This window comes from Sapajus apella, unplaced genomic scaffold, assembly GCF_009761245.1.
Source record: "Sapajus apella isolate SASKATOON/1434 unplaced genomic scaffold, GSC_monkey_1.0 scaffold123, whole genome shotgun sequence".
NCBI classification, from domain to species: domain Eukaryota; kingdom Metazoa; phylum Chordata; class Mammalia; order Primates; family Cebidae; genus Sapajus; species Sapajus apella.
The window spans coordinates 316684-334508 of record NW_022437063.1 but is presented as its reverse complement, the minus strand read 5'-3'; the positions used below and the strand labels follow the sequence as shown (position 1 = coordinate 334508).

General features: G+C 46.9%; 1 protein-coding gene across 7 annotated transcripts in view; it reads left to right on the top strand.

Annotated features, from left to right (window-relative positions):
• Positions 1–17825, top strand: part of PACSIN2 (protein kinase C and casein kinase substrate in neurons 2) — a 130739-nt gene that overhangs the window by 73607 nt on the left and 39307 nt on the right. For all 7 annotated transcript variants that reach the window (XM_032261372.1, XM_032261370.1, XM_032261377.1 and 4 more), the window contains exon 2: positions 16485–16621. In XM_032261372.1, the coding sequence (XP_032117263.1) occupies positions 16485–16621 (137 nt within the window). The remainder of the gene's footprint in view (positions 1–16484; positions 16622–17825) is intronic.

Genomic DNA, 17825 nt, shown 5'->3' with positions numbered 1-17825 from the left:
CTGGGCTCTCCGGGTCTCATGCTGTCCAAGGGTGCTGCTTGTGGGGCCATCTGTGTTGCCTGAGGACCAGTGTGTTTGAGTGTCTGGCCAGTGAACCTGTTCTCAGGTTGACCTTGTCTCTGCAGAAACATGGTTTCCTCAAAGCCAGTGTGTGTTTGGAATTTTGGTAACAAGCCAAATTGAAAATCTCCATGATTATAGGACTTGATGAATAATCTGTGTTGCAAAAGAGTGAAAAATCATCCCTCACGAAGTCCGTTTGATGCGTTGCCTAAGTACAGTTACTTCATTGAAATTGCTCACCAGCTGGCAGCAAAGCTTATCTGCAAACAAGTTCTTCTGGTGCTCTGACTCCAGACAAAACTGTGAGTTTGGAGCATGTCCACAGTAGGTCTCTGCACATGTGGAAGAGGGGCAGTCTGTGCAGGACGGTCTTTTTTTTTTTTTTTTTTTTTTTTTTTTTTTTTTTTGTGGGAAAAAGAAATTGTGAGTTAGGGCAGGAGAAAAGGGAACAGGAAAGAGGCAGGTCCTGGATAATTGGGAATATGGCACAGACACTGCTGGACTCTGAGGTTTGTTAGGGAATCCATGCCCTGGCTCCATTTTTTCTTTCAGTGGCCCTCACTGAGGAGCTGCAGGTACCATGGTAGGCACTAGGGAACCAGGTGACTCGAGTATGATCTGATCTACCAGGGTAAACAACTTGGTTGGAGAAACAGGAATGGGGCCAAATAATGGCACCGTAGAGGAACTATAATGGGACAGTGGTGGGCAAAGCGTCACTAGAATGGTGGGGGGCTCAATGGAGGAGGTGCTACTCAACTCATACTGGGCCTTGGGTAGGTGAGAGATGGCCAAGAAGGTGGCAGTCTCAGGTGGCAGTGTGCTGCACAGGTGGCTATCAGGGCCGGCCCATGGGGGCCAAGGCTGCTGGGCAGGCTGGGAAGTCAGAGTGGGGAGCCCCAGGGCATGTTCCGTGTGCAGCTGCCACATCGGAAGGTGTGTAAATGTCGTTAGAGGACGTGTGGCTGAGGCAGGGCCCGAGGGAGGGGGTGTACACGGGAGCCAATAAGGGAAAAGGCGGTCACACACACACACAGTGCCCTGAAGGTCTCGTATTACTCATAGAAATTGTGCGGTATTTCTTTACCAAATTATCTGGTATTTGGGCACACAGTTTAGCACACTTCGGGCCTTGGTTATGTGTTTTGAATCCAGTGTGGTTTTTATTCAAAGCCTCGATGCTCTCTGCATTTCTGTACTTCCATCTCAACTCTAAAACATATAAGGTCTTATTCATATCAACTTGCTTGTAAAATTAGAGAAAATTTCAAAGCATCTTTTTACTCTCTTTCTCTCCCATTCCTCCAATGGGGAAAAAGCCTGGAAGAGCAGTATGTTAAAGAACTGGCTGTTCTTGTATTTGAGGAGAACAGTGTGAGTCATTGTAGCTTTTCACTGGTATTTTAGTATCCGGTTTATTTTTAAACAGTTCTGTGCAACTGGAGTTTCTTCCATGGTTTCTGTTACCATGGCTCCATAATATTTCCTCATCTGCTTCTTCATACTTTCACACACTTCAGCATCACATTTGCAATTCCTTACAATCAGAATATCTTACTCATTATGTCCAAGAATGTTGCTCCAGCTGCAATAGCATTTTTCTCCAAATGGGAAAAGTCAGTTGTTTCCGCCACTTGCAGATGCTGGGAAGAGAGAGGTCTGGTTCTGTGAAGGACAGTGCAGTAGGTGTGGGGGCTGCAAGGGTCCCTGTCAGGGTTTGAGTGGGTGGACTCATGTCATCTGTGTGGAGCCATTTCCCCTTTAGGCACCACGGTTGAGAGCATAAGATGGACAGGCTGCTGCTTTTGCTTGTGAAGAGGTGGCGCTGTACGTTTTGGTCTAGACCTCTAACAGACCACCCTTGGTTCTTTGGTCCCCTCAAACATGAACATGGGTTTGTTCTCTTGCTCTTATTTATTTTGTCATTGATTTTTGGACTTGAATTGAGGCTTTCACTTTGGACAGGTCTCTTGTTTTCAGAATGTTTAATCCAAAGAAAAACATGCTGGGCTTGGCAGTCACTGGCAAAGTTGGCTTTGCCCTTCCTCCCTGCATGCAGGATTATTCAGAGAGGTACCTTTCTACATTTCATTGCTTTGAGAAATACATGTTTCTTAAAGAATTGTTCAGGATTTAAGGAAAGTCAGGGAGGTATATGGAACCATAGAGGTAGTTTGTTTCCAATCTCTTAAAGTCTCAGACCTCAACTTTTCAGGGTAACAAGGTTTTCCTCTGACACATAAAGGTATAGACTAGGTCCTGAATATGTGCTTTGGACTTAATTATGGGAACTTGCCTTTGCCAGACGTTTTCAAATTCTGCTGTAAATATAAATGCTGATTCAGTGATAAGCAGTTCTTGATGCTTGAGAGTGTAAAGTGCTGTGTAACTGATTGGACCTTTTGCCTCCTAACATAGTCGGTTCCTGTGATTCAGAGAGGACCCTTGTTTTGAAGATCAAAAGCAAACTAAAAGTGTGGACTTCTAGTGGCATGTGGACAGCGGGTTGCCCTGGATAGCCCAGGAGGCTCTGGTGGGAAGTGCTTCTGACTTGGTGGCTATACAAGCTGGCCATTGTGGAAGAATTGGCTTTTTCCTTTTTTTTTTTTTTTTTAAGAATCATAAAATTGTTTTGCTCTCAGCTCAAGAAACATTTGTCATTAATAATCCAAGTAACTAATCTTTTTTCTCTCCTGTGTAATCCCAGATATGTCAGTATATGGCCTTTGTGAGTGAAATTGGTAAAGGTCTTATGTGACACCCTTGTATCACATAGTGGGAGAGTAGATCATTTCACTTGTAAAGATCCCCGAATGTGTCTCTGTCAGTTTCAGCAAATGTTAGGAAGGACTTGTCATGTGTGAGAAACACTTGTGGAATTTTCTGTCTAGAAGGGAAAGCAGACTGTACACAGGTGGAAATTGAGGTGGTGGTCTGTGCTTCGAAGAAATAAAAAACGAGTTAGAATAGACGGTAACAGGCTAAAGTTGGTGGTGGTGGGAGGTGTGGCTGGATTCTCTGAGGAATGCCCCAAATGGGGTGTGGGAGCCGGCCATACACTTGCCTCAGGGAAGAGCATTTCAGGCAGAGGGAACAGCATGTGCAAAGGCTCGGAGGCAGGGATGAGTTTATGTTGAAGAAACGGAGAGAAGATCCTGTGCTGGAACAGAGTAGGGCCAGCAGGTAAGGGAGAGCAGTGGGGAATGGTGGAAGGGCAGGCAGGGCCGGGCCGTGGCAGGGTTCGCAGTACAGAGGAGTTAGGTTGAAGTGATGTGATGGTTTGGAGAAGGGAGTGACGTGATTTGAGTATTTACAAAGATTGCTCTGAAGAGGCTAGAAACTGAAGTGAGGATAGATTTTCTGTTCTCTTTAACGCTGAGTTCCCATGGGAAAACATGAAACATTTTCATTTTAGCTTTGAAAATTTAGAGTTATTAATACTGCCTGCTTTCCTTACAGTTAGGGGTTTTGTGGCATTTTTCTGGGCTGTTTTGGTTGTTAAACATAATAGTAGCATCATCTCTGCATGGCCCTGTTAAATTTAAAAATGTGACTATTAATAGTGTATAAAATAGTTCTCAGCCTAGCTAGCAGCGCAAGATTACACATTGTGAGAAACTCATCAGGTCTAAACCACATGGGGATTTCTGTGTAGACATGTACCAGTTCCTCCTTCCTTCCTCACTGTTCCTGTTTCAGGGCAGACAGCAGCTGTGTGGAGCCCTCTGAACCCTAGCTGGTCCCATTGACACTGACTTGTTCCTCCACCGCCCTCCCATCGCCTAAGGTCTTCTGTCTGGGACACCTCCCACCCCTCCCACTCTGCATGTGCCCCATTCCCATCCAAGGTTCAACTTGGTGTCACTGGCTGGGAAGCCACTTCCTCAGCTCCCTGGGTGGAAAGGAGCTACATCCATCCTCCAACAATCCCAAGGAGTGGTAGGCAGTGTTAGTTCTATTTTCTAGACCAAGGTTCTAATCTAAAGTTCAGGAAGGTTAAGTAATGTGCCCCTGGTTACCCAGCTAGTTTGCAGCAAGGCCAATTCATTCATTGCTGCTTCTCACATATCATTGGCATGTGTAAGCCAGGCACTGTGCCCAGCCATGGGATACAACTGTGAACAAGGCGGGTGTGGGTTCTGTGTCTGCCTCCCTCACTACCCTGAGCTGTTTGAGCAGGCAGTCTTCTGGAATGGGCGTTCAGCGAACACTGAGCGAGCAAGTGAGTGAATGAAAGAATGCCCGTTAACATTCTATCCTTGCTGGACCCCGGTTGGGATGCTGCCTCCCTTAGCATCCAGCCTGTCACTCTTCAGAGTCAAGCACATGTGACTCGCCTCTGCCTTTTCTTGGTGTCTTTCGTTGCCTGTGTCTCACGCAGGAGGCAGCACACCCTGGTGGCTCAGGGAGGCTCTGGAGCACCTGGCCTAGGTTTGAATCTGAGCTCCACCACTTACTAGCTGTGTAACTTGGGCAAGTTATTTAAACACTCATGCCTCTGTTTCTTCATCTGGAAATCTACTTTTGAACTTGAACTGTCAGAAACTTTTATTTTTTAATTCTTAAATTTTCCCACTGACCCAAACTAGATTGAGAGATTAGGTAACCAAAATCACGGAGGTATTTCTGCTTTTTATGAGAGTGCCTTTTGTTATTTCAAAGTGACCTGCTTTCATTCTTCCAAATGCATTTTAGAAACATTTTAATTAATTTAAAAGGCAGTCATTTTCAAAATTCATTTATTCAATAATGTTTTCCCTCATTTATATGGTGTGAACATGGGTATCCACGTATTTCTTGGGTCAGGATTGAGTGGGTGCCTCACCCGTGCTGGGCTCTGCGTGAGACACAGGGTCTGGAGAAGGTCTGGGAGCTGAGACAAAGGTGCCGAGCGTGTCCAGGACCCAAACCCAGTGGTCCTCCTGCTGCTTGCCTATTGTGGCTGTGGAATTGGGGCAGAGAGCACAGAAAAGTGTGTAAATAAGGCTGGAAGTCACAGAGACCCTCAAAATAATAGTGGCTTAAAGAGAATTTTTTTCCTCTCATCTGCAGAGTGCAGAGGTGGCATGGCTGGTGGGCATACCACACCGTCAGAGACCCAGACTTCCTCTGTCTCGTTTTGCTCATGGCTTTGTTCCCAAGTCATGTCATGGTTCACAATGAGAAAAACATGACATTCATATTTAACACAGTGAACTTTGTGCTAGGATTGGGACACAAAAATAAACTCCATGTGGTTCCTGCCCTCAAGGATCTTAGTTCTCTTGGGAGAGACAGATGCCTGGATGACCGTCCTCTGTCTGAGGTTGAATGGAAGGAGGCCTGTGAGAGGAACGCAGGCAGGCAGCAGAGCTGACATTTGAGAATAAAGGAAGGCTTTATGAAGAAGGTGGCATCTGACCTTGATCTTAGAGAATAATTAGTATCTTGACAGTCATCTGGGAGGCGGTTTGAAGGAGAAGGATACCGTGAAGGGAGGTATGAAAGGGCACACCTGCCTGGAGCCCTGGGTGGGGAGACTGGGCCACAGGGCACAGGTGGTGGGTCACTCTCCTGCCTTGTCTGAGTTGAAGTAGATCATCATTCTAGAACAGACGTCACACAGTTGGAAAGATGTCCCCAGCTATGTGATTAGTATGACATCCATTCTAAAAGGTGAATAAAAGAACCTTGAAAGAAACCAGACAGGATTGTTTTGGAGTTCTGAGATACTCGTTCTTTTGCCTGTACTTTGGAAGCAGGATCCAGCCATTCGCAGGCATGCCAGTCGCGCTGAGTATTTCACAATTCACTGAGCCCAGTGTTGTCACTGTGTTTCACTTCTCAGAAGCCACTGACAGCATCTTCAGTGAGAAGCCCTCAGACCTAGAGTGAGGGCACTTTTTACTGGTTTCGCAAGACAAAATATTAATTGCTGTTGACTTTCTCTTTACCTTTTAGCCTCTATGTGTGTGCAGGACTTGTACCATAGATGAGATCTTGTGTTACCAACACCGTAAGTGATATCTGTGATGTGGACGTGCTTGGGAAGCATGGGCTTTAATTATGTTGACTGTGGCTTGTTTCGTAGTGAGACCCTGGTAATGAGCTCAAGCCTGGACATTGGGGTCCTGATGAGTATATCTGCACAGGGTGGCTGTCAGGCCCAGATCTGATGAAGGAGGGAGGATCTCTGCAGCCATGGTCACTGCACATACACACTCTTACAATTACCTGGCTTTAATTCACATAATTCTCCCGTAATCTCCTGCTTATAGGAGGCTCTTTTAAAACATTTTAAACTCAGAGAAATCTAAGAGCTTGTTCAATCCCACTTTCTTCTTTTCATGTGAAAGTAACTGGATGCTGAGAAGATAAGGGACTTGCCCAGTGTCCCATTGCTGTTTAATGGCAAATTTGGGATGAAGCTTCTAAATTTTGGCACTGAGAGCCCTTTGTAAGTATAAAAAATGACTTCTGAATTATCAGAAGTGAAATTATGTTCAGGGTAGCTTTATTGATTTTGTGTGTTTAGAGGTCTGTGTATTTGTGTGTCTTTTTCCTTAAACTTGGTGTTCAGGCAGGGTATACCCAGTGATTCCCTTCACCAGCCTGATTACCTGCAAGCGCCGCTGCCACCATTTTGAGGTATACTTCATTGTCTTCAGACTTCATGCCCACGAGTTTAATGGGCATCGGTCCATCAGGACTGGTGAAACACTCTGACAACTTGTATACTAAAGGAGTTTCAAATTTAAAATTTCCCAAATGAGGTTTATGTATTTGAAGTTTCTTCAAAATAAAAAAAAAAACAACCTGATTTCTGTACTCCCATGCATGGAATTAGAAGCTATGATGCAGTTCCTCTGCCTCCACAACAGCTCAAGTCCTGTGTTCGTGTGAGCACCTTCTTTTCTCTCCTTCTGTCCATTTCTGATTCGTGTGTAAGATTGCAGGTGATATTTAATCGCCTATAGCACTGGCAGATTCAACGCGTGAGGAGACAGTGAATCACTTTAAGGACTTCAGAGGCAGAAACACTTTTTAGCCAAGCTGTTTCTTCAGGCCATTTTCCTCCTATGCCTCTCAGGGTGTGTTCCTGTCCTTTCTCATGGTTTTGTGGTTTTCCCCTTAAGTGTAGATTGAGGACATCAGATTGAAATCTTGCTCTTTAAACTGTATCCAGAGGTTCACCAACTCTCTTTGGAATGTATGAGCCAGAGAACACTGGGGAAACAGTGGGACAGAAGTGGAAGCTACATGTGCCGTGACATCCCCAACCTGGGCTCCGAAAAGCCAAACATCTGGCCCTGAGGGCTTGGCTCAGTGGAGTGTGGGACCATGATATGATATTTACAGCCATTAAAAATGACTGGGGCCAGGTGCAGTGGCTCACACCTGTCATCCAGCACCGGGGGAGGCTGAGCTGGGTGGATCACTTGAGGCCAGGAGTTGGAGACCAGCCTGGGCAACATGGCAAAACCCTGTCTCTACTAAAACTATTTTGAAAAGTTGGCTGAGCATGGTGGCGGACACCTACTTGGGAGTGCCAGCTACTTAGGAGGCTGAGGCATGAAAGTTGCTTGAACTCAGCAGGGCGGAGGTTGCAGTGAGCCAAGATCATGCCACTGCGCTCCAGTCTGAGCAACAGGGCGAGACTCTCTCGCAAAAAAAATAAGTGGCTGGAAGATGCCCAGACAACAGGGAGAAATGCTGCTTATGCAACTGAGAAAAGCAGACCACAGAATGGCTTGCTGGCTGTAAGGACAGTGAAGTCAGGCCATAGATGACAGGAGAAGCAAGTACTAAATGAGAATAGCGGAGGCTGATGGGACAGAGCTGGCCATGAGGAGCCCCTGTTGGCCTTGATAGCTCTGTGCTAGCCAACATTTGGATTTAAAATCATCACGGGCTTGGCAGTGTGGGGAGGGAGGGTGGAAAGAGCAGAGCCGGAGATTCTCCTGAGTGGGAATCGTGAGCTTCAGAGCTGCTGATGAGCCCAGCCAGGTGTGGTAAGTGGAAGAGCTGCACTGGCCTAGGTCCTGCTGAGCTGCAGGCCTCAGTGTGATTCCCTTGAGGAAGGGGCCAGCCTTTAAGCCCAAGCATCTTGCAATGCATAAGCTGTTTTGCATTGTTGAATCAGATGTACTACATCATGTTCCAGAGAGATATAAGTCACTTTATTTGCTGATCTCTTATCTCTTCCTTTGAGGATTGTTCACTTTTCCAGATGAAATCATTGGAAACAAAATGGGTTGTGCCAGATAGTTGAGCTGTTAAAAAGTATCCCACCTTTGCTAATGGTGCAAAGCACTATCTTAATGTGGACCTTACTGCCTGAGTACCCACTGGCTTACAGGGGGTGATCTGGGTGGTAAAGACAAGCAGGAGACCCCATTCTTTCTTCCAGGGGACTGACTGGACATACAGGAATAGCTCACGCTGAGCCAAGGCTGGTGGCATAGAGGGCCTTGGAGCCCATGGGCCCCAGCTGGGTTGTCAGGAGGGCTAGGGTTGAGCCACACGCCGCCCCACCCCCCACCATGGTTGCTAAACCTGTGTGAGGTTTAGTTTAACTTGTGCAGTAGTGTTTACTAAAGAATTCTAACCATTAGAGTTATAGCATATTAACATAAATGTTCGTATTATTTTCCATTTGAATCTTCAGTCTCCATAAATGAAAATTACCCAGACTTTTAAACTTTTCTCATACTGAATTCATCCAGCAATTTACAGAGCGACTGCTCTGTGTTTGATACTGGATGCTGGGTTTGTAGCAGTGAGCACAACTGACAAATATCCCTACCCTCCTAGAGCTCAACATTCTTTTTTCTTTTTTTCTTTTTTTCTTTTTTTTTTTTTTTGAGATGGAGTCTTGCTCTGTTGCCCAGGCTGGAGTGCGGTGGTGCAATCTTGGCTCACTGCAACCTCTGCCTCGCGGGTTCAAGTGATTCTCCTGCCTTAGCCTCCCGAGTAGCTAGGAGTACAGGTGCACACCACCACACCCAGCTAATTTTTTTATTTTTAGTAGAGATGGGCTTTCACCATGTTGGCCAGGCTGGTCTTAAACTCCTTACCTCAAGTGATCCACCTGCTCGACCTCCCAAAGTGCTGGGATTACAGGCATGAGCCACCGTGCCCGGCCCTAGAGCTGACATTCTAGAGGGGCAGACAAAAAATAAAAGTTATGTAAATTATGTAGCTTGTTAGGAGGTCACAAGTGGTTGGGAGAGAAAAATAAAGCAGGGAGGGGCCTGAGGGGGCTGGGGCAGGGTTAGAAAAGACCTCACTGGGGTGGGGGCTGATACCAGGCCTGTGGGGCAAGAGGAAGACCATTTCAGGGAGGAGACGAGCAAATTGGCTGCACCTGGCAGTGCCAGGACCAGCAGAGGAGTCGAGTGGAGCTTGGCATAGGGTGGACAGCAACGGCGGGGGATTGGAGAGCAGGGTCTGAGGATGAAGTAGCTGAGTGGAGGTGAGCAGATGTGGCTGGGAGGACCTGGGCTTTTACTCTGTGCGAGGGGCTTGAGAGCAGCAATGTGGGTCTGCCTTGCATTTTGAGAGGGTCACTGTGTTGAGAACAGACTGAAGTCGGATTGTTAAATATATCATACGTTGAGAAGGCATGCAACAATACACACAGCTACAGTTCTATGGATAGTTATGAAATGAATATGCTCTAATTTTTAAAACCAGTAGCACGGATGCAAAACACTGAGTTACTGTGGGAAGCTGGGCGCCCTGTTAGGGAGCAGATGGCTGCACCCACACAAAGGAGAGGTGATAGTGGCAGTGACGGTGGAGAGATGCAGTGGGTCTGATCATCTCCTTGGGCTTTTAGAGGCAAGAGTGGTCCAGGAGGTGCTCATGGACTGCCCCCCCGCACTGGCGGGAGTCCTTGTGGGACCCTCCCTTCCTTCCAGTACAGGGCCATTCATGAAATAAAGTTGGGTATTCTCCAGGGTTTTTTTTTTCAGAGACCAGGTCTCACTTTGTCACCCAAACTGAAGTGCCAGTAGCACAATCGTAACTCACTGCTGCCTCAAATTCCTGGGCTCAAGCTGTCCTCCCACCTCAGCCTCCTGAGTAGCTGGGACTACAGGCATGCACTACCACACCTGGCTAATTTTACTTTTTTATTTAATTTAGAGATGGGGTCTCAACATCTTGCCTAGGCTGGTCTTGAATTTGTGGCTTCAAGCAGACCTCCCACCTCGGCTTCTCAAAGTGCTGGGATTACAGACGTGAGCCACCACACTCAATCAGGATAAATTTTTGGAAGAAATAGTTGAGGATAAAGTAGCTCAGTGGAGGTGAGCAGATGCAGGCTGGGAGGACCTGGGCTTTTACGCCGGATGAGAGGCTTAATAAGAGCAGCAGGGTGGTCTGCCTTGCATTTTGAGCAATCCAACTTCAGTCTGTTGTCAACAGTGACCCTGTGTTGAGATATATTATGCATTGAGAAGTTATGCAGCAATCATACAGCTGCAGTTCTGCGGACAATTATTAAATGAATATGTTCTAATTTTTAAAACCAGTAGCACGGATATAAAACACTGAGTTACCCTGCAGCTTATCTGTGACACCCGATTATTTCTAAAGTGCCTCCTGCCCTCACACAAGCCTGTGGGCTTCTGCTTTGCTGGGTGCTGGGACAGGCACAACACTCCCTCCCTCTTCCTGAAAGACCCCTTCCCTGTCCTTTTCATGCCTACTACCCATTTTCTGCTGTCCTCAGAGAGGTCGCATTCTGTCTCAGTAAGCTCGCCCCCAACCCTGGGTCTTTTGGAGTACACTACTGCTCTGTGTTCTGGTGCTTTTCACACCATATAGCTGTTTTTACTTTGCTGTGTGCCAATCTGCCCTAGTAGGATGTCAGCCCCAGGAGAGCAGCAACCTCGTCTGCCTTGTTCACTGCCCCCTCCCAAGCTTACCTGGCACATGGTAAATGTTCGTAGAACAATGGATAAATATGTCCCTTATCAAAGGATCATCTCACCTTGGGCCAAAAAGTGGCTTAGAATAAATGGCTATTTTCCAGTTGCTAAAGAATCTCCCCTCAGATAATGAAGAGGAAACAAGCTGCAGGTCAGTCTGTGCTCAGCTCGAGGCACGTGGAGCAGCCAGAACCCAGCCAGCGGCTGTGCTGGGGCCAGGCAGCGAGGATGCCTGCTCTGCCTGCGTCTGCAGTTAGAGGATTAGAGGGGGGACTTTGTCCCAGCGTTCAGGAGAAATGAGCAACATGGTCTTTTCACTCAGAATGTTCTTGCTTTATGAAAATAGCCTTTTGGCCTAAAAAAGTGACCTGTTCTTTTGTCTGGTTGTGGAGTAAATTAAGGGTATTAAGGGGGAGCTAGACGTCCTTGTGTCATACATCATTTGTTTACCTGATACCTGTTATCAAGCCCAAAGGGGAGGAAGGAGGTTATGCCAGCTTCCAGCTTGGGCCAAGGGCACCTTGGCAGCTCTGTTAACCTCGGAGACTCTGCACACCATCTAAGGAATGGCTTTGACTCACTGTGCTTACGTACATTGTTGGCAGAAGTCACTGGAATCTGAGATCTGGAACTGTTTCAATGCCTCAGTCATTTCCCATATTCCCAAATTCCTGACAACAGCTCCTTAGAACAAAAGGGTGCGGTGGTTCATACCTGTAGTCCCAGCACTTTGGGAGGCCGAGGCAGGTGGATCCCCTGAGGTCAGGAGTTCAAGACCAGCCTGGCCAACATGGTGAAACTCTGTCTCTACTAAAAATACAAAAATTAGCTGGGCATGGTGGCGGGCACCTGTAATTCCAGCTACTCAAGAGGCTGAGTCAGGAGAATCGCTTGAACCCGGGAGGCAGAGGTTGCAGTGAGCCGAGATCGTACCACTGCACTCCAGCCTGGGCAATGACAGAGCGAGACTCTGTCTCAAAAAAAAAGGCTTATGAATGAAGTTCCCAAAAGTTAGAAAAGCTATTTTCTGATTTCAGATTGCTCCCTTTTCATAGCAGCCTATGGGTTGTTTTATGGATACATAACCCTTGAGTCTCTCAGAATTCTCCTCAGGTTTCCTCAGAATTTCTCTCTTGTTGCCTGATGTATCTGTTTTCCCCAGATGTCAGTTTGAACTTTATAAAAGAGGGAGAGGGCTGATGGCATAGGAAGCTGAGCAGGTTCCTTCTTGGCCCTTCCCCTAAGTGGGAGAGTAGCTGCACCCCTGCAAGAGGCTGGGCAAGGCCCCAGGTGGGCTCCCATGAAAGTCATCTACACTTGATGGCTTGGCTCCAAATGCAGTTTTAAAAATGACCCTGGGCTGGGCACAATTGATCACTTGAGCCCAGGAGTTGAAGACCAGCCTGGGCAATATGACGAAACCTCATCTCTACTGGAGATACAAAAATTAGTTGGGCATGGTGGCCTGTGGTTCTAGCTACTGTAGAGGTCAGGGTGGGAGGATCACTTGAGCCCAAGAGGTCAAGGCTGCAGTAAGCTGTGATCACGCCACTGCACTCCAGCCTGGGTGACACAGCAAGACTCTGTCTCAAAAAGTTTAAAAAAAAAAAAAAAAAAAAAAAGACCGTGATGGGTAATGGCAAGTTGAGGCTGCAGTGAGCTGAGATCACACGCACCTCAGCCTAGGCAACAGACCTGTCTCAAAAAAAAAAAAAAGACCATGATAATTCGTGTTAATCGATCCTCAACCCTGCCACTTACAACTTTGCATTTCACAATCCTGAGCTTGCTGTTCCTGCCTTGCCAAGGCCTGTCCCCATCACTGGTGTTTTTAGGTGGTTTTCTTCTCCCGGCACACACCTGGCCTCCCTTTTCCTCCTGCTGCGCAGCCTGGTTTCTGCATTGTTACAGTTTCCACCTCTTAATTCAGCAGGCCTTTGGGAGGAAGGAGAAGGAGGTGTGTCTGCCTCTCTTGAATTTATTTCCAAAAAAAAAAAAAAAAAGAAAATGACACTAAAATAGTCATGCTGTAATGTCATTATTTTGGGAAAGACACACATGGGAAACATACTTTCTTACCTGTTTTTTTCCTATGGTGATGGGAAATAATCCAGAATAACTCAGCACATATCACCCCATCCTGAAGGTTTATTTCAAAATCACTTGTTGGAATTCGGACAGCATGCTTCTGGTTCATCTTCATGGCTCCCAGGGTAGCCTGTGAGAGTGAGTTCAGGCCTGGAGCCTGCAGGAACAGCCTCCCTCCTATCACCATGTGCACTACTTTGAGTTCATCTTAATGCTCAGCCAGTCACTTCTCCTGGGTCTGAAATGCCTTGTGCAATTTTATAAAAAGAGAATTGTCTTCCTAATTCTGTTTTACTTAAATTAATACAGATGTTCATATCTAACCCTGGAGAATGTCTAAGTTGGGAGGTGACAGATTTATGGCAGGGAGCTGGCTGAGCAGTAAGATGAACTCTAAGTAGTGCACATGGTGATAGTTGAGCTGATGGCATTACAGATTGAGCTGTGGCCACAGGGGATGCCCATGGGGTATGCTTGTCCCTCATTGGACCTGAAGACATTGTACAGGATGTCACTGTTGCTTAGTGCAGTGCTGTGGTGAGATCCCGGTCCCAGACAGAAGGAAAGTGAACAAGTATGGGCCTTTCCCACCTTTGCTACCACGTGACCTGGATATGTTCCTTCCCCTCACTGGTCACTCCTTGTTCCTTTTGGTCAGGTAAGAGGATATGTCCTGTCTGATGCCCTTGGCAGACCCAGAATCTTGGTTATATTACCTTTCTCCTCCGTGATTCGGGTTCTTACTCCTAAAGGCTGACCACTGTGCTGAGCCTCTCCTTGGCTCCTGGCACTTAGTGGGCTTTTAAATCTTAGGCCCGGTGCGGTGGTTCCTACCTGTAATCTTAGCACTTTGGGAGGCCAGGCAGGAGCATTGCTTGAGCTGAGGAGTTTGAGACCAGCCTGGGCAACAGTTAGGCCTCAGTTGCTACAAAAAAAAATTTTTTTATTAGCTGGGCCTGGTAGCATGTGCCTATACTATAGTCTCAGCTACTCAGGAGGCTGAGGCAAGAGGATTGCTTGAGCCCATGAGTTTGAGGCTGCAGTGAGCTGTGATCATGCCACTGCACTCCAGCCTGGATGACAGACAAGATGCTTTGTCAGTCAACCAACTAACCAACCAAGCAATCATTCAATCTTGTGCAGAACTGTCAAGACCACAGCTGTATCCAGACAGATTCTGAATTTCTCTGCCCAAGTGGCTCAGGTGTCAAGCTGCCTCTCTCAGTCTGGAGCAGGGACCTGCTCTTCCCTGCAGCTGCTCCCATGGCTGGCCAAGCAGCCCAGCTGGCGGCTTGATTGGGCCACTTTGAGACTCACCTGATCCCATAGGCCTGCTGTTCCCTGAGAAGCCTAGGGCAGAGACCAGCTGCTCTGGGAGAAAACTTTCTGCTGCTGAAACATGGCCTGAGGCAACTCCAGGAGGGCCCTGGCTAGTAGCATAGGATTCCACAGAAAAGAAAGGCTCACACTTATAATCCCAGCCCTTTGGGAGGCCAAGGTGGGTGGATCACTTGAGGTCAGGAGTTCGAGACCAGCCTGGCCAACATGCTGAAACCCTGTCTTTACTAAAAAGTATAAAAATTAGCTGGGCATGGTGGTACACATGTGTAATCCAAGCTACTGGGGAGGCTGAGGCACGAGAGTCACTTGAACCTTGGAAGCAGAGATGGAGTGAGCTGAGATTGCACTACTGCACTCCAGCCTGAGCAACAGAGCCAGATTCCATCTCAAAAAAAAAAAAATTATATGAGAGTGGCGTCAGGGCCCAGGCCAGGTGGCCTGTCCAGTCTCTGTGAATCCTAGTTGATGATTTCGAAGCAGAGCCCCAGGCAGCGTAGGAGAGCCCCTTGCTGGCGCTCTCTTCATGAGAGCCTGGTTAGGAGCATGCCTAGTTCTGCACCTGCCTCATCACAGTGGCAGTGTCTTTGGAGGACTTGACTTTGAAGTACGGTTATCTGTTCTGTACCTTGTTCTATTGCTGCATAGTAGTGTGTTTACCTTTAGAAGCGCTGCAGTCCACCAGATTAAGCCCTTTTAATTAGCGATTCAATTTTAGGTTATAGGAAGCCTGATTACTTAACTTTGAGATTGCTTTTGGAAAACATCTTGGTGTGATGGAGAGAATATTACCTTAGCAAGCAGGCAGAACTGGTGTCGAATACTAGTCTCCACCACCCATTACGTGGACAACTGTGGGCAAATTACTGAACATCCCTGAACATCAGTTTTTTTGACTTTAGAAACAGAAGTAATGATAGTAATAATAATTGCTATACAATAACTATAGGGGCAACAACGATTCATTATTTACCATGTTCATAGCACTTACTGAGGACCAGGTATTGTTCTAAGTCCTTGTATGTATTTGACTCACAACAATTCTGTGATGTAGGTTCCATTATTGTCTCTCTTTTACAGATAAGCCAAGCGAGACACAGAGAGGATAGGTAACTTGCCCACTGTTGCCCAGCTCATAAGTAATGGGTCTGGGATTCAAGCCCAGGCAGCCTGACTCTGGAGTCTGTGTTTCTTCCTGCAATTCCAGGCTATCTCACAGGGAATCATGAAGATTCGTGTGATAACATGTGGAACAGGACCTAGAACAACGTCTTGTACCTTGTTGGTGCTCAAAACATGTTGGTCACTCTATGTCACGCCTTCCTGTTGCTAAGCTAAAGCTTTGGACTGTTGACTGTGGCAGTGAGGAAGGTCTTGGGTCTCTGGCTGTGTGTTCTGAACACAGGGTAAGGTGAAAAAAGGTGCAGTCACCTTTTCACCAAAAGTCAGACGGTTTCATCTCGGCCATGAACAGGTCATTCCAGCAAGGTGTGCTTTGTGCTTATGGGAGTCCTTCAGTTTCTTCCCTCCAACAGGGGAAAAAATTGCCCCCATTACCCTTACCTGGACTGTAGATTGCTGAATCTGTTACTCAGAAGTGATCCATTTAGCTTTCCAGCTGAGCCACATACAGACAGTGTCAGAACAAACTGTTCTGAATTCGGGGCTTCACTGGCTGAGTCAGTAAAGATAGAGTTGAGTGGGGACAGTGCTCAAGTGGAATGTGCTGGGCACTCTGGAGAGGGGAGTCAATGTCAAAGGTGGGATTACCTCCACTCACGTTTTATCCCAGGTCCTGGCCCTGCCGCATAGGTACAGTAGGCCAGGATGGGTGAGCCCAGAGACCCAAGGACTCTGCCTGCTTTAGCGCACATGCACCCCCCACCCCCCACTAAACACACACATATGCGCCCAGTGTTGTTTAGAGTCTATTTATTGACTTTCTCCCACCTAAAGGAAATGTTACAGACTGCTCCATACTGAAGGCAGCATTAGAAAGGGGAAGTTGTAAAATAGAGATGACTTGTTTCTTTACCTTGGGAATGTAAAAACCACATGATATATGTTTTTTGTTTATAGGTTTGTCTATAGATTTTGAGCATCTGAAGTTGACCCCTGACTACGCCTACTTTGCTGCTCCCTCAGCCTTTGAAGAAATGTCTGTCGCGTATGATGATTCCATTGGAGTAGAAGTGTCGAGCGACAGCTTCTGGGAGGTAATGCACCTGCTTTCTTCCAGTGAATGAAGTGGCCAGGCCAATAGTGCCTGGCAGGCCTTTTGTTTTTTTGGTGGAGGTTGGGAAATGAGGTGAACATACCCCAAAACCAGCCAGGCACTTGGAGTCAGACCTAGACAGCAGCAGAATAGGTGTGGACACCTGTTTTTAGCCAGTTCACGTGTGCCTTAGCCATCATTAAAGGCAGTGAACTCACTTCGCTAGGAAAGTCTGCGACTTACACAGGCTAGGGATGTTCACAAAAGGTCTTGGCGATCACCTTCCTTTTTGTGTTTGCCATGGTGTGACTGGGAGTGATAGACACTAATTGCTCGGCTTATCCTGAGAGGCACTTTACTGTTGAGTTTTATGTAGAAACACGGAGGGCTGTGATTTGACATCATGCTGGACAGCACAGGCTAGTGGCCAGAGGGCAAATGCCTTTGAACTTGTTAGAGCATCTACCGCCAGTCTATACCCTTGATTAGCTCTCTTCCTGATTCGATTATTTTTGTTTTTTGCAGTGGTTGTGGACGGGAGTCGTTGTTCCTGAGTCCCATGTAATTTTCCTGCCTGCTGGTTAATGTAGAGTACATCTTTTTTTTTTTTTTTTAAGAGTTGAGGTCTTGCTCTGTTGCACAGGCTATGAGTGCAGTGGTACCGTCATGGCTCACTAAGCCTTGATCTCCTGGGCTCAAGCCATCCTCCCACCTCAACCTGCTGAATAGCTGGGCCTACAGGAGTCCATTTTTGGTCTAATTTTGGCCCTGTGGCAAAACCCCTGGAGCTTTTCTGGCAGTTGTAGCCTTCATGGAAAGAGGCTTTGCAGTTAGAAAACTCTGAGCTCTGATCCCAGCTGTGCTGTTGCTAGCTATGTGACCTTGGGCAAGTTGCCCAACTGATCTGAGCCCCGTGATCTTCATCTTTGAAGTGGGGGATACTGTTGGCCTCTGAGGGGGGCTGCCGGATAAGATAAGAACATGGATGGCAATGATACAGGAGGCTCCAGTGGTAGAAGAGATGAGGGTGATGCCCTGGTGTTTGCTGTGGACTAGCATGCAGTCATTTTACAAACAAATGATCACAGTAATGTGCATTGTGATATAGACAAGTGATCACAGGTGCCCACGTTTAAAAAAAAAGATGAGCAAGGAGCTCAAATTTCTGTCAACACATTTTTCCCTGTGTCTTGCACACAGATCAT